General features: G+C 41.0%; 2 protein-coding genes across 2 annotated transcripts; one reads left to right on the forward strand and one right to left on the reverse strand.

Moving 5' to 3' along the window:
* The first annotated feature begins 61 nt into the window (after positions 1-61).
* Positions 62-7,767, forward strand: spata1 (spermatogenesis associated 1). The gene is made up of 12 exons (XM_086115401.1): positions 62-1,478; positions 1,564-1,670; positions 2,488-2,605; positions 2,716-2,769; positions 3,171-3,537; positions 4,506-4,644; positions 4,728-4,788; positions 4,874-4,991; positions 5,068-5,193; positions 6,414-6,589; positions 6,662-6,760; positions 6,849-7,767. The coding sequence occupies exons 1-12, from the start codon at positions 1,398-1,400 to the stop codon at positions 6,996-6,998; spliced, it is 1,596 nt and encodes a 531-aa protein (XP_085971527.1). The 5' UTR covers positions 62-1,397; the 3' UTR covers positions 6,999-7,767.
* A 160-nt stretch (positions 7,768-7,927) lies between these two features.
* Positions 7,928-14,054, reverse strand: ctbs (chitobiase, di-N-acetyl-). Its single transcript, XM_086116472.1, has 7 exons — positions 13,748-14,054; positions 12,065-12,203; positions 10,976-11,184; positions 10,732-10,903; positions 10,555-10,652; positions 9,038-9,199; positions 7,928-8,565 (listed from the first exon to the last, which is right to left on the reverse strand). Exons 1-7 carry the CDS (start codon positions 13,862-13,864, stop codon positions 8,368-8,370), a joined length of 1,095 nt encoding a protein of 364 aa, XP_085972598.1. The 5' UTR covers positions 13,865-14,054; the 3' UTR covers positions 7,928-8,367.
* Positions 14,055-14,330: the final 276 nt, after the last annotated feature.

Raw genomic sequence — 14,330 nt, forward strand, 5'->3', positions numbered from 1 at the left:
TTCCACAACTATCGTTGACAAAAACAGCGGAAATAATTCATCATTGACAAAGATTGTTGTTTGGTATGTGTAATCTGTCGTTAAATTTATGTCACTATGATCATCTTTTTTTTCCAAAGAAGGTGATAGTACGCGTCTAAATTGATTTCTGAAATTCCATAAATACGTGAACGCCACACTTGGAAATGGGACGACAGTTGCTGCCTCTGGTGGAATTCCACGGAGTGCAGGACATTACTAATGACAATCTCACCAATCCTGTGTTAAATGCGTGTTTACAAAGTCGTAGTGAATAATTAGGACGTCAATTAAGAAATGCGCAGTATTTACTGTTGCATTAATGAATCATTTAAAACTGGTGAAGCCTCAACCAGCCACAACCAGTGTGGTGGGAAGCACATTACAACTACAGTACTGTACCTCGTTGCTGTACTTAAGTAGATTTTTCAGTTATCTGTACTTACCCCAAAGTATTTATTTTTCTGACGTATCTTTACGTTTACTCACAGTATTGAAAAACATACAGCGGTTTAAAAAGACACCCCCCCCCCAGTTTTTTGTGATGAATAAAAAAATTGAAACCAAATGAAATAATTTCAAAAAATTTCCCCACCACTAATTTGACCTTTAACCCCCAATGTGAAATCGCAGGTGTATCTTTTCTGCTTGGTTACATCAGTATCGCAATTTGCAGAGATGAGGTTTGCATTTCACAGGGGCGGGCTCCTATTATTGTGCAAATAGAATCATTCAGCCATTATCTGGTCCACTTAGCTTCACGAGGCTCGCAGCCGTGCTGGAGCACTATCCAACATCTATGGGATGATCTGAAGAGGGCTGTGTTTTTGTAAAGTGGCCATACTGATAGACTCCTACTCAAAAGACTGAGTGCGCCAACAAAGTATTAGTTTGAATTTAATCATGAAACCAGATTAATGTAAATTGTTGTTGTTGTTTTTCTAATTACTCTCCTTAAAAGAGTTTCTTTTTGAGTTGTGCGGGTTATACAGTAGGTCCGATTAATGGTGGTAAAACTTTGAAATTAATTATCTTAGTCTCATCTTTTACAACAAAACCTGGCATTTGAACAAGGGTGTGTCGACTTTTTATGGCCATTGTATCTGTGCTTTCTTCTCCTTACTTTGTCAAAATAGTCCTGTACTTTATTTTACTTAAATAAAAGCATCTATCTAATCAGTACTCCTACTTTAGTACAGAGAGTGTAGCTACTTTCGCTACCTCTGCAACCAAAGCAACCGATGCTGGCACCCTCATAAAAGAATCTTGAGTATGTGTGGAGCCACTATTGCGTCAAGTCATCTCACAACTGTCCACGCCTCCGCCGGCTCAAACGACGCATCACCAAAACGCGGCATTTCTTTGTGCGAAGAGCACGCATGTGCATGACTGGACTGATGAAGATGGAGCTGTCGTGTGAATCTGCTTATACCGCGGATAGGAGACCAATCAGTTGCAAGGTATGTTCACAATGCAAGAAAGACAAATGATCACTGACTGCACTCTGGAGCACTGTTTCATTGTTTGGTGTGTGTGTGTGTTCAGTTCGTGGAGCTCCATGTTCTCTATGTGCCGGACGACCAGTGGAATGTGAAGCTGAACAAAGTTCCTGCAGAAGCCACGGAGAGTTTCATATCGGCAGGCTTCATCAGGTCACATTTGTTGTTGTTTTTTTTTTTTTTCATGGAATCAAGAGAAAATTTGTCAAATGAAAGCATCCACAAATACTCTTGATGGTTACATGTTGTATTTTCTTTTATTATTCAGCTGTGAAATCTAATGAATTCCATCTCCCAAAAGAAGCAGCAACATTCCTGAACAAATGTGGACAGGAGCATCACAATTTTAATTGTCACATTGCTGTTTATCAAATTAACTATGAAACATGCCACAAGGATTCTAATGGTTGTTACTGAACATCACCAAACCCAATCCAGTCCATCAAAGTGTTAAAAACTCTGACTTTTACAATTGACTTATTTTTCATTTTTCAACTTGACAATGAAAACTGCAAAAGCAGTTGGCTGTCGCTTGTTTTGAGATACAGTATCGTGAAAAGTCAGGGGGCAGAATAAACAATGTCAGTATTTTGAGTTTTAAGAAAAAGGTTAGGAGAATCAAGTAAAAATATTATGTTTGTTTAAAAAAGTCGCACACATTAAGAGTAAAAATGATGGTAGGTATCAAAATATTGCAGGCAGGTGGGAAAAAAAGATTTTGTCACAATTTGGTGGGGTGATTTTATTCTGTTCTCACCCTCTATTTCCCTGTGTGCATTTCCGGGCCTACTGCTGCAGGAGACATGAATGCCAAATGCTATATTTTGTTGTGTTTCCAATTCACTAAAACATACGTTTAAAAAAATCATTTCAGCTTCAAAAAACTTGCAACTTTTCTTTATTGAACCCAGACTAATGTGGTTATTGTCGGTCCCATGTGTGTGCTGTAAAACAAATGTTGCAAATTTAGAGTTTACCCCGAGGTCACCCTGAAAGCTCTGAGGAGTGAACTGGGGGAGCTTCTGGGCACAGAGAGGAGCTTGGACAAATTCTCCTTCCTGAAGTGTGTGGGCCGCAGCTTGGCTCTGGTGAGTCCAGATGATGTCACATGACGCAACGGCAGTTACAGGTGCCAATCAGTCTGCGTTTGGGGCCGAACATCTTTTTTTAACCTTTGCTTTTGTCTGTTGCGTGTCAGGTCAAAAGCAAGCAGGAGAAGGATTTGAAAGCAAAAACGTTCGCCCCACCGTATGTATGTATAACACGAGTCATGTACATATTTTTGCCTTTAGAACAATCCCTGATCATGATTATTACCTCTGCACATGATGAAATTTAACAACATCTGGCCACCATCAGTTTACATGGTTACCTTAGTCTTTAATTTTTTGTGCCCATTTTTTCCATTTATTATTGCCGGTATTTTGCCAAATTAATTTTTTTCCCCCCAAATCCATTTGAAATGGAGTTTTAGAGCATTCAAAAAAATAAATATATGAAGATGTGTGTAGTCGACGTTGGCGAAGTACAGTAATAATAAATGTTGTAATGCCAAACTAATTTAAAAAAAAAAGTTAAAATAACAATCAAGAAAAAAATGTGAATTTCCTTCTATTCTACTAAATTAGGTTATTACTATCTTTGTGTTTCCAGACTGCCCAGCCGGAGCTTTACCTGCTGCCCACAGCGGAGAACGAGAGCAGCCTTTCCTCCAATTTGCTCAGCCCAGACACCAGCAGCAGTTCCTTGGACCCGCCAACCTACTACCCCCTCAAGACATGGAGCTCGCCAGCCGAGACGAAAGAGCCTTTGAAGTTCCCCCACATCGCCCAGTCTTCCCACCAGCTTGTTCCCACCTCGAGCTTGGAGGAGGAGGAGGAGGACGACAATGAGGAAGAGCAGGGTTACAGCTCCTCAGTGGGAGGACACGGTGGAGAAGAGGAGCAGGGTCTCTCTGGCAGTAAGATCGAGAGGGGGGAGCATGACCAGAGAAAGTCCAACAATCAAGCTCGTAATAAAGGTGAAAAGAAATGTTTCTTCTTTGACATTTGTAGTAAGACTCAAGGCAACTTTTTGGTACTTTTGTGGAAGCTTACCTATTAGAGTGCCAGCATGGTGGACGGCACAACGGTGGTCGACTGGTTAGCACGTCGACCTCACAGTGCAGAGGTACCAGGTTCAATTCCAGCTCCGGCCTTCCTGTGCGGAGCTTGCATGGTCTCCCCATGTCTCCGTGTGAATTTTTTCCGGGTATTCCGGTTTCCTCCCACATTACAAAAACATGCTTGTCAGGTTAATGGAAGCCTCGAAATTGTCCCTTAGTGTGAGTGTGAGCCTGGATGGTTGTTTGTCTGTGTATGTCCTGCGATTGGCTGGCAACCGATTCAGGGTGTCCCCTGCCGAATATCCGAAAACAACTGGGATACGCTCCAGCCCACCCACGACCCTTGTGTGGATAAGCGGATTAGAAAATGCATGGATCGATGAGTGGATGGATAATACATTTCTCAATGCATTTATAAAGGATCCACCAAATGGTTTCAACAATCCAACCCCCCCCCCCCCCCCAAAGAAAAGCACATACTGTGATTTTTAGCACAGGTTCAAAGGGCTCTTGTGCATTAAATACCATTCAAGGACAGCACAAAACTGCTGCACAGCAAACCAGTGCAAGAATTCATTTTGAGCATTTCTTCCCCCCAAAAATTAACTCACTCCAAATTCCAATGTTATTCACATAATCTTTGTCCTGCATGTCATTTTAAATCAGCAAAAATTGTTTATATATATATAGAGAGAGAGAGAGAGAAAGAGAGAGAGGGAGAATAATGTTGATTCTGGCTAATTTTATCCTTGTTTATATTCAAATATTTTTTTTCATTCCAACTGATAGACAATAGTAATCAAAATGAGTTATACATTTGCTCCCCAAAAATATAGAGAAAATAAATGCGCACAGTAAATTCTTGATATGCACTATGTGTAAAGGCGCCTTGGCTCAGGTGCAGGAGCATCCTCAGGAGAATGAAACAACATGCAGAAAGAAGAAATATTACCTGCAAGGAAGCAGAGTGGCCAAAGATTCCGGAGCTGTGGCGTGGGTGGAGGAGGAAGAATCAGACAGGCAGTGAGCTGAGCTCCCACTTCACTGTGCACTCTGAAACTATTCTCGACAGACTTGAGACACATGTCCTTTTCTTCTGTCCGCAGGCTCGGGAAATCAGGCGATGTGCACACATTTCAATCTCTCGGGATGAAAACAACGAATGGGGTAAAGTTTGAAATGCAGCTTTTAAAACAGGATGTTCTGTGCACGCAAATGTGTGAAAATCCATTGTTTCCATTTGTTTGTGAAGGTGACAGAGAGCCCGGTTGTGTTATCCCGACCCATCCGCTGCACCTCTCCCCCTCCTGGTCTCGACCTTACCATGACAACCCACAAGCTCGTTGTTTCCGCCTTCATCCCGACTAATAGTAAACCATCCCGTCAGGAAAACGGCTCACGTGAGGATTATGACCTCGCATTTGAAACAATGTGTGTCTCCTCCAGGAGAAGAGCTCATCGAGGAAATCAAGCTGGTGAAGGCGGAAAGGAAGCAACTAGAGTGGAAAAGGCAGGAGTTGCTCAGGAAAGGGAAAGATTTGTTGGCCCAGAACAGACACCGCAGGAACCAAGGTGGTGGAAATTTAAGATAATCCCAATGAAACAAACCTTCAAAGTCTATCAAGTTTCTTGATTGAGTGTGGCCTCAGTGGAATGTAAACAATGACAAAAATCAGTTTGATGAGCATGTTGAATTGAGTTTTTTTTTTTTAAATGCCAAAAAATAATCAACTGCTGTTGGGACTTGCGGTAAGTCGTAACAACAGCAAAGCCAAATAATCTCATTGCTCATTGTATGTTTTTGAATAAAATATAAAATCAAACAAACTAATATTTACAATATCAAATATTTTCAATTATGAATACAAATTAGTTTGTTTCACATGAATTCAATACCGTATGCGAATTTAATTATTTTTTTAAAATGTGGTGCGGCCCGGTAGTCCAGTGGTTAGCACGTCGGCTTCACAGTGCAGAGGTACCGGGTTCATTTCCAGCTCCGGCCTCCCTGTGTGGAGTTTGCATGTTCTCCCCGGGCCTGCGTGGGTTTTCTCCGGGTGCTCCGGTTTCCTCCCACGTTCCAAAAAACATGCATGGCAGGCTGTTTGAACACTCTAAATTGTCCGTAGGTGTGAGTGTGCGTGTGCATGGTTGTTCGTCTCTGTGTGCCCTGCGATTGGCTGGCAACTGGTTCAGGGTGTCCCTCGCCTACTGCCCGAAGACAGCTGGGATAGGCTCCAGCACCCCCCGCAACCCTAGTGAGGATTAAGCGGTTCGGAAAATGGATGGATGGATGGAAAATGTGGTAAAACCAATGACATCAACAAAAATATTATAATTTGATGGTGTGATTTTTACAAATTAAAAAAAAAATCAAATAATTTATTTTATAAATAATGTATGTACATGCAAATATACTGTATATCTATAATAAGTTAATTATTTACCATTGTGGAGTAAAAAAAGTGTTCGATAAAAGGTTTTGTTTTTCATTACAATTGTATTTCATTTTGATTATTTACAAAAATAGATGATAAATATAATAAAAGTGGCCCGTGTTTTAATATTTAGTGGTAACTTGGCGGCCCTGTTTGTGCCCTGAGGAATCCCTTTCATACGAAGACCTTTTCAGAGCATTAAGATTTGCAAAGCTCTGTGTCTAAAATACTATTTGTTACTTTGCCAAGGGTTGACTTCAATAAGAGCAGGTAAAAATGCTCAGACTGTATACCTGGAAATGTTTTTTTTTTTTTTTTTTACTTCTCCCCCCCCCACCCCACTGATTTTACAAGCTCGTGACAGCTGGAAAAAAAAGTACTTTGATACCAAGAAGGCCACTGCACCTTTGGAAGATGCACTGAGAAATGTGCGGCAAGAACTGGAGACATTCTACAACAAACTCCTGCAACAACTCCACGCTAGAGATCACAGAAGCAAGCCGCAAAAGCAAGGAAGAGTCTCTGAAAAGGTGCGCGCAAATTAATTGTGATCAATATTACATTGTTTACTACGTTCCTAAATTGGCAACATGTGTGTTTAGAATGAGCTCATCATTCAGATCCTGACAGAGAGCCACGCCATCGACAACCTGAAGAGGAAGGTGGAAGACGCCAAGATGAAGCTGCTGACGGAGATAAAGGTAAATCTCAAAAGTAAAAGTCGGCCGTATGGTGAAACGCCGGAGGTCCTTCACTGAACGTCGTGTCTTCCAACAAACACTGCTGTAGCTGAGGAAACAGGCTGCCACTGAACTGAGGGCACTGAAGGCGGAGCTGGCCCAGAAGAAGAGTCAGTCAGTCCATCAGGTGCCGGTGGCATCTCTGAGCTTTGTGAGCGACACGCGAGACAAAGCAAATATCCAAAACAACTCCAACTGAGAAGGCCCTGAGATACAAATGTACCCGTTTCTCGTTCTGGTGATTTTATTTTTGTGATTATTTTTGGCGGGCTTTGGGTTGCGAGCAAAAATTTAAGATCGAAACATTGACCAATTTCTCAGAAAAAGAGCCTTTGCATTATTGAATGCCACTACCGGCTGATATTTACTGTCAAAGTTAACATTAGAGTCGAGAATTACACATTCAAAACAACTACATAGCCTTTGCCTTACAACTGTTGATTTGGCTTGATGCTGACAACCAACACAAAACGACATAGATTGGAGAACGAGTTCCGTTGGTGTTGCAGTGTTGTAACCCTTTAAGCAGCGGGCGGATATTTGAACACAAGCTGTGCATCAACACATGTAGACAGGCAATTTAAAAATATGCATATGTACATTATCCTCAGCCAAAAAGAAAAAGACTAGCATTAGTGCAGTTTGCTATGTCAGTTGTGCCTTGTTTCTGTAGTATCCTAGCCCCAAAGTGGGCAAGGCATGCACACCAGAAGGAGCGGACCAACGAATCCAAGCTATAATCATGATACACAAACTGTTTCATTGTTTACATTAATGTAATGTTCTTATTAGTTTGTTTTTTGAAATGAAGTATAGAGTGCTATTTTTCTTATTCACATGGTCTTGATCCGTTCCCCTAACTCCACTCGTCATTTTCTTTCCCCACCAACTTGCATCCTTTTTGTAACACTTACTTTTGTTGTTTTTTTAAAATATCTGTCTAATGAAGAAACAGTCGTTATAAGCCATTTATCTCCTGTTTTTTTTCTTCTTGCAGCTCATATTCTGATACAAATCACAAGCACGTTTTCACTGTGTTCGCTACACCGACATCAGCATTATCTCTCAACTCTGGATTTGAGCCAACCAATTTTCACACGCATGCATCAAATCAAAGAGATAAACCTCTGCAAAATTAGAACTTTATTGTCGATTGTCAAATTGCAGTACTACAGAGCAACATCAGCTTTCTCAAAATCCAAATCAGAGGGTAATTGAGTTCATGACAAAAAAAAAAAGAAATGTGGAGATTTTCGGTATTTTATGACTGAATCCAAGTTCTGCTGTAACATTCATTTATTGGATGTTGTGTGTAAAATGCAGAAGGGTACAAAGATTTCAGAGAGTTCAACAGCAGTCGTAATTACAAAACACAACACAAAAAGTGAATCACAGTGGACTCATTCAGTCCAATGGAATGTCTGAGACCAAACTACAACAAAAAAGCAACAATAAGGCCTAAGGTGCAAGTATGCGTCTGAAAACTGGGACTGCATTACTGTCACAAAGGGACTTGTTGACTTAGCAACCACAATGCAGCCGCTGTAAAAGTCTCGGGGCTGTAAACTTTAGACGAACTCACATCCAAAAAGAGCGTTCCACATCATTGCGCTCTGCTGCCTAGCAACCGGATCGTCGCTGTAGTTCAAGATGTTGCCGTTCCACATGCCCACTCCTCTCAAACCTTTCGATTTCACAAAGTCCGTCTTGAGGCAAATACTCTCCGGGTCGTCATACCAAACCTGGTGAATCTGACCTTTTGGGTCCTGCAAAGTGAGAGGAAAAGATTGTGGTTAACTTGAAAACGTTCAATGGGAAGGTTTTACTATATTTTCTAAAGCAGGCTACTAACACACTGATAATCAAGCTCAAAATCATTATTTTCACCCACAGGTCAGCATGGGCCTGATCATTGGATATCTCTGAAAGATTATCCTGAAGGCCTATTCTTCTAATATTCTCTCTTAAGTATGTTTTCCAACAGTCTGGATGCTCTGTAGCCTACCGCCTCCTACAGGTCAGTTTTGGTACTCCAGCAGACTTCACGGTTTGCAGGAGGAGACTCGCTATTTATCAGTGAGATTATGGCTAAATATTGGCACGGTGAGATGGGTTTGGGACTGTGGAGTACACCGCATATGTCATTTTTTTTCCCTTGGCCATGTGTCACCTTCAAATATAAAAGTGTTCTTTTTCAAGCTGCAATATCAAAACGCCTTAAGGCAAGCCAAAACATACCATGTAATTGAAGTTGGGCGCCTGCTGCTTGCCGTCCCACAAGCGGCCTGACAACGAGCTGTTGATCTGCTTCATAATCCAGCTGTACGCTTTCTGTTTTCCAGCAGCATCACTACATGGAGCACCCCGGAACGGCACTTTGGCAATAGAGCAGATGCCTTCCTGGTGCATGGGAAGATACGGTTAGCCTTTCGCAAAAACATGTCAATTCAGGAATCTTTGAAATTCAAATGACTGAGGTCTTATAATTTGGAAATTGGAATAAAATGTATCTGTAAGGGCACACACATTTTCAGCGTTCGTACTGCTGTGATGTCACATGAGACGTTAAGCACCAAAGGATTCCCTCGAAAATTGTGGTATGTTTTTTTTTGCAACACTTATTACAACAGACGGTTGACCAGACAAGGTTGTTTTACTGCTTTCACAGCGTACAGTTAAGTTTTTCCTTTTTTTCATGCTTCACTCGTATTCGCGTTTAACCGAGTTTGACGCACTTCCAAAGGCATATTATTGCCATGCTATGTGCTAGCACAGGCTGACCAGCACCATATTTATTTAAATACCTCATATATTCTGCATTAATTCATGTATGGCTTGTTTTTACAGCCCTCCAATATGGCCGCCGGTAGTGCATTGTGGGTAATTGCTATAAGGACGGAGCCCTCTATTGTCCTTAGGTGTCAATGTGAAAGCGGATGGTTGTTTGTCTCTCTGTGCCCTGCGATTGGCTGGCAACCGGTTCAGGGTGTCTCCGCCTAATGCCGAAGGTAGCTGGGATAGACTCCAGCACCCCCGGCGACCCTTGTGAGGATAATGGGAATCAGAAAATGGATGGATGGGTGGATATAGTCTCCATGAAAAAAATCTGAATATGATCACGAATGTACTCTTACACCACTAATAATAACATTTCTGATAATCCGGTCAAAGCAATGTGATTTAAGACAATTCCGACATGGGATGCAAATGAAATATTTCACCGTACAGGGGGGTCCTCAAGCTACGACAAAGTTCCATTCCTACAGCAGCGACGTACTGTAACCTGCATTTGGCCGAAAGTTGGAACATACTCTAGTCTAACTGCAGTACTGAAGTCATAATTACAGGAAATATTTGTATGAAAAACAATCACTACGGTAAACTATTAAGAACAGTGGTGATGGTATACAGTATGTATGCTGCTGCGCAAACAGAGTTCATATACTACGTCCAAAATTTGACTGGTTGACTGCGATTGGGTCCTGACCCACTAGTTGAGAATCATCGGTTTCGATCATTGATTCTCAACTAGTGTACTGTGGCATGTTATTGTGCTGCAGGAAATGATTCCATTTCGGTTCTTTGGTCCAAATTTTTGTTTTTTCCACCACTTTGTCAAGTGAAATATAGTGACAAGCAGAACATTCAGACGCTCTTAAATTAGATGGAAGGCACCTAAACGTTTTGAGTGGCATAACATTTTTCAAATGTAAAAAAAAAGTGCCTTCGTTAAATCAATGCTGGGCATATTCTACCTGTGAAAGGTTGAGACAAGGGTAGTCATAGCCATACCACGGCACACCCATCACTAACTTCTCTGGCGCTATCTTCAAATTCAAATACTGATCATAGGCTGGAGAGAGACAGACAGAAAGATGAGAGGTCATCATGACTCGTTTGGTTCATCCCGGACGCACAAGCGCACCACCAACCATTGAGAGTTTGCGGGACAGGGGCGTTGGCCATGGCGATGCAGTCGCCCAGTATCTGGCTCTGTTCGTCGTAGGACATCACAAAAAGCAAATCACAGGAGTCGGCGATGGTGACGTAGTCGTAGCAGCGCTTGTCGATACATTTGGGCGACCAGGCGACATCGAAGGACACCTAAAGAACAGGATTTGGGTCGGCGGGGGAGGTTCTCGGTGTAACACGGGGAACAGTAACATGGTCGGTCACCTGCGAACCGGGGATCTCCCTGTGGAAAGCTTCGGTGGTTTCTTTGACCAGGTCTGTGAGGGCAAAGTACTCAGGCGAGCCTTCTTCTACTGCTTGTTCAATGTCGATGTTGATCCCATCCATGAACTGACTCTTGGCCAACTTGACCTTCTCCATTATCCAACCTGTCCTGTTGTTTTGGTCCACGATGTCAGCGAGGTGAACGTCACCTTTATGAAAGACCTGTACGAATGAGCTCTCAATTTCCAGAAGCGTGAATTTCCACTGAAAAATCGTTAGCTTGCTAGCATTACCCCCCGAGGGCCAACATTAAGTGTAAAATATATTTTATTTAATCAGCAGAAAAATATTTCCTGCACATTGATCTAAGACTGGCTGCCTCTTCTTCATAAAATTTGAGTCTACCATGAAATATACTCATTGAACTCATAAGAAAAGTTATATTTTGACGGAATTGTGTTACTATTTATCCTAACACAGGGGTGTCAAACTCATTTTTGTCACAGGCCACAATGTAGTTACGGTTCCCCTTCGAGGGCCGTTATGAATTTTGGGAAACCATTTAAATGTTTAGTCCCCTCCACATATTACATACACATATTACATACACAACAAATTGATGAATAACTAGTTTTAAAATCTGAAGTCAAGAATAATGACTTATTGTGGATTACATATGACAATTTGAAATTTTGGTTCAGACTTTAGGAAGCATCATGGAACTTGACATGCTTGATTTGCTTTCACGGGCCACATAAAATGCTGTGGCGGGCCAGATCTGGCCTTGACTTTGACACCTGTGTCCTAACGCTACTGCGGGTTTATTTGATAGTATTACTGGTAATATTCAAATTAGAACTGAGTAATAATTCAACATCAATGTACTGTATATCGTGATAGATACCTGCTCAATCAATAGAAATTGGTATCAGTATTAATTTAAAAAAAAAGACGTTTTGCGTACTGTCAATTCGAAGCTCCTCAGAGGAATTTTGGAGCCCAAAGGAATGTATGACAGAGAAACTATCCAGATACAAAGAAAAAAAAACTTCTAGCAAGCACATTGGCATTTCTGACGATTATCAATACCTTTTAGTACGACCCGTGCTCCTTTGGAATGAGCATGACACATAAGCTCTGCGTCGTATTTCCCAAATGTGGCTACCGTCGTCACCACGCTCCAGTTGTACGACTTCCATGTCTTCCCGCCCACATCAAACACAAACACCTGAGAGCACACACACACACACACACACACACACACACACACACACACACACACACACACACACACACACACAGGCACACACACCAAAACGTCAGTCTTACTCACTTATGTATGCAGTATTTAGTGAACTGGATATACGCTTTCTCTGCGTGGTCCATATTTGTATACATAATAACTGGTGCAGAGCTATTCCAAATGTAATCTTATGCCCGCCTCAAACGGGCAAATACACATTTTCTTTTCTTTTATAAATGAGAATTAATAATAATAACATTAATGCCAGTCGTAAGTTTGGACTTGCTTTTTTTATTGGTGAATATATGATCATCTTTTGGGTAAATCAGGAAGTAGAACCCGCTTGAAAAGTGAGTTTAATGTTTGTTCATCTTTAAATATATGTTTTGTGAATATTTCTCAAAAGGGATTTAAAGTGTGCCGACACAGTGGTTCACTGCCTCAAAGTTCTGCAGCTTTGGATTCAAATCCGGCCGGGCTCAGGATCAGTGTAAAATTACATAGGTCAACAGCAAATTCAAAAATTGCTGTATGTATCCTTTAACATATTTTTGACGCTGATTTAAAAAAAAACGTCTACTTTTTCCCCCCAGCTTTTTTCTACATTTTGGAGATCCTATCAGTTTTTGGTTTTTAAGTTTGACCAATAAAAGATTGAAATATAGATTTTACCATGCCTTGTAATTTATAGCTATGACGTTTGAGAAAAACAACAAACATCTGTTGCTGAACCTTAATTCATAAGTATTGCTAGATATATTCCTATATTACAGACTATGTTGTTATTATATTGTTATGAAAACCTAATGTGCTGGAGAAAAAAAACGAGGGCAGATTCTGAATCAGCAATTAGAAAACATTTGTTGACCAGTGTTGTTTTGGGACTGGGCTTTGTCGTGTTTTTTAAGACAGCCACTGGAATGCAATAACATATAGAGGTCCTCCGAATTGTATGTAAATCGGAATGTGGGTCGTCAATTACTAATTTACTCAAACGCAGGAAAGAGACAATAAAAAATACAATTTGAAAAACAGTATGCTGCGCTAACTGAGCGTGCCCTGAAAAAACATGTCCTAACCGTCCGTCACGTCCTAAATCGTACATCGAGAACTTCCTGATTTTTTTTCCTCAGCAAAAAATATCGCGCAATATAAAAAACACCTGATAGTACAACAATATTAATGTTTTAAAAACTGGATAAATATTACATGATCTTAACGAATATTGCATGCACTGCTATGATCATCAATGATTTGAGTTTGATTTGAAAAAAAATAGACCCGTTTGTAAAGAAAGAATCAGACATTTGTTAAAAGGAGGAACCTCGGGAAACCTATTAACAACAACAATACCGTGTACAAAGCAGAACAACGTTTTCAAAAGTTAAGAGTTTTGAGTGCTTTATTCGAACTATGTGTCAATACTTGTACAGTATAGAGGACATCGTAATCACACTGTAATCCCACGAAGTGCTTCGTTGAGAGGATTAATCTGTTAGCAGTTAAAAGCGCCAGCAAAAGTACGGTACCTCGAAATCTCTCTCGTCACGTATCTGATGGCATAATTCGGGTCTCTCACACGGACAGGATTCGGCCCAACTAACCACCATTAACGATGGTAAAAACAGGAGAAAGAAGAGTGACATTTTAAAACAGAACTTCCGATACAAGACGAAGCACACTCGGAAAGGTTCGTCCTCTGTGGTGGCTGATGAGGGACAAACTTGTTGATAATTTGAGGAAATGCACTCGAGCTCCCCAACCCCCCAAAAATTAGACTACAGTACAGTAATCTAATCATTTCAATGTCGTTTCCCCGGAGACGTGTAGGCGCTCGCTCTACCCCCACACCTTTTCCTCAACCTCTTCCTCAAGATGGCTAAACACTTTTAACCAAGTTCGTTACGTGTACGTTGAGTAACACAACTTCCGAGCGTCACTATTAATTAACTCGTCTGTGATTTAAAAAAACAAATATTTTAATATTTACAACTAAGGACGGTGTTTCATCAGAACAATAGGAAACAAACCTGATCTGAGTATAGGAAATGATATTTGGTATTTATAGTAATATTTAAGAATCCCTTCAATGGACGTTTTGTCATGGGACAA

The sequence above is a fragment of the Hippocampus guttulatus genome, chromosome 7, assembly GCF_054856545.1.
Source record: "Hippocampus guttulatus isolate MCC_2025c chromosome 7, RoL_Hgut_1.0, whole genome shotgun sequence".
Lineage (NCBI taxonomy): Eukaryota > Metazoa > Chordata > Actinopteri > Syngnathiformes > Syngnathidae > Hippocampus > Hippocampus guttulatus.

Bases quoted from the DNA above. Each gene is read 5' to 3' on its own strand.
- spata1 (XM_086115401.1), top strand. From the start codon at position 1,398: ATGTGCATGACTGGACTGATGAAGATGGAGCTGTCGTGTGAATCTGCT. The intron at 2,770-3,170 runs GTATGTATAACA...TTGTGTTTCCAG, and splicing joins AAACGTTCGCCCCACCGTAT to ACTGCCCAGCCGGAGCTTTA. The intron at 5,194-6,413 runs GTGGTGGAAATT...TGATTTTACAAG, and splicing joins CAGACACCGCAGGAACCAAG to CTCGTGACAGCTGGAAAAAA.
- ctbs (XM_086116472.1), bottom strand. From the start codon at position 13,864: ATGTCACTCTTCTTTCTCCTGTTTTTACCATCGTTAATGGTGGTTAGT. The intron at 12,204-13,747 runs GTACCGTACTTT...GTGTGCTCTCAG, and splicing joins GTGACGAGAGAGATTTCGAG to GTGTTTGTGTTTGATGTGGG. The intron at 10,653-10,731 runs GTTGGTGGTGCG...GTCTCTCTCCAG, and splicing joins TGTCCCGCAAACTCTCAATG to CCTATGATCAGTATTTGAAT.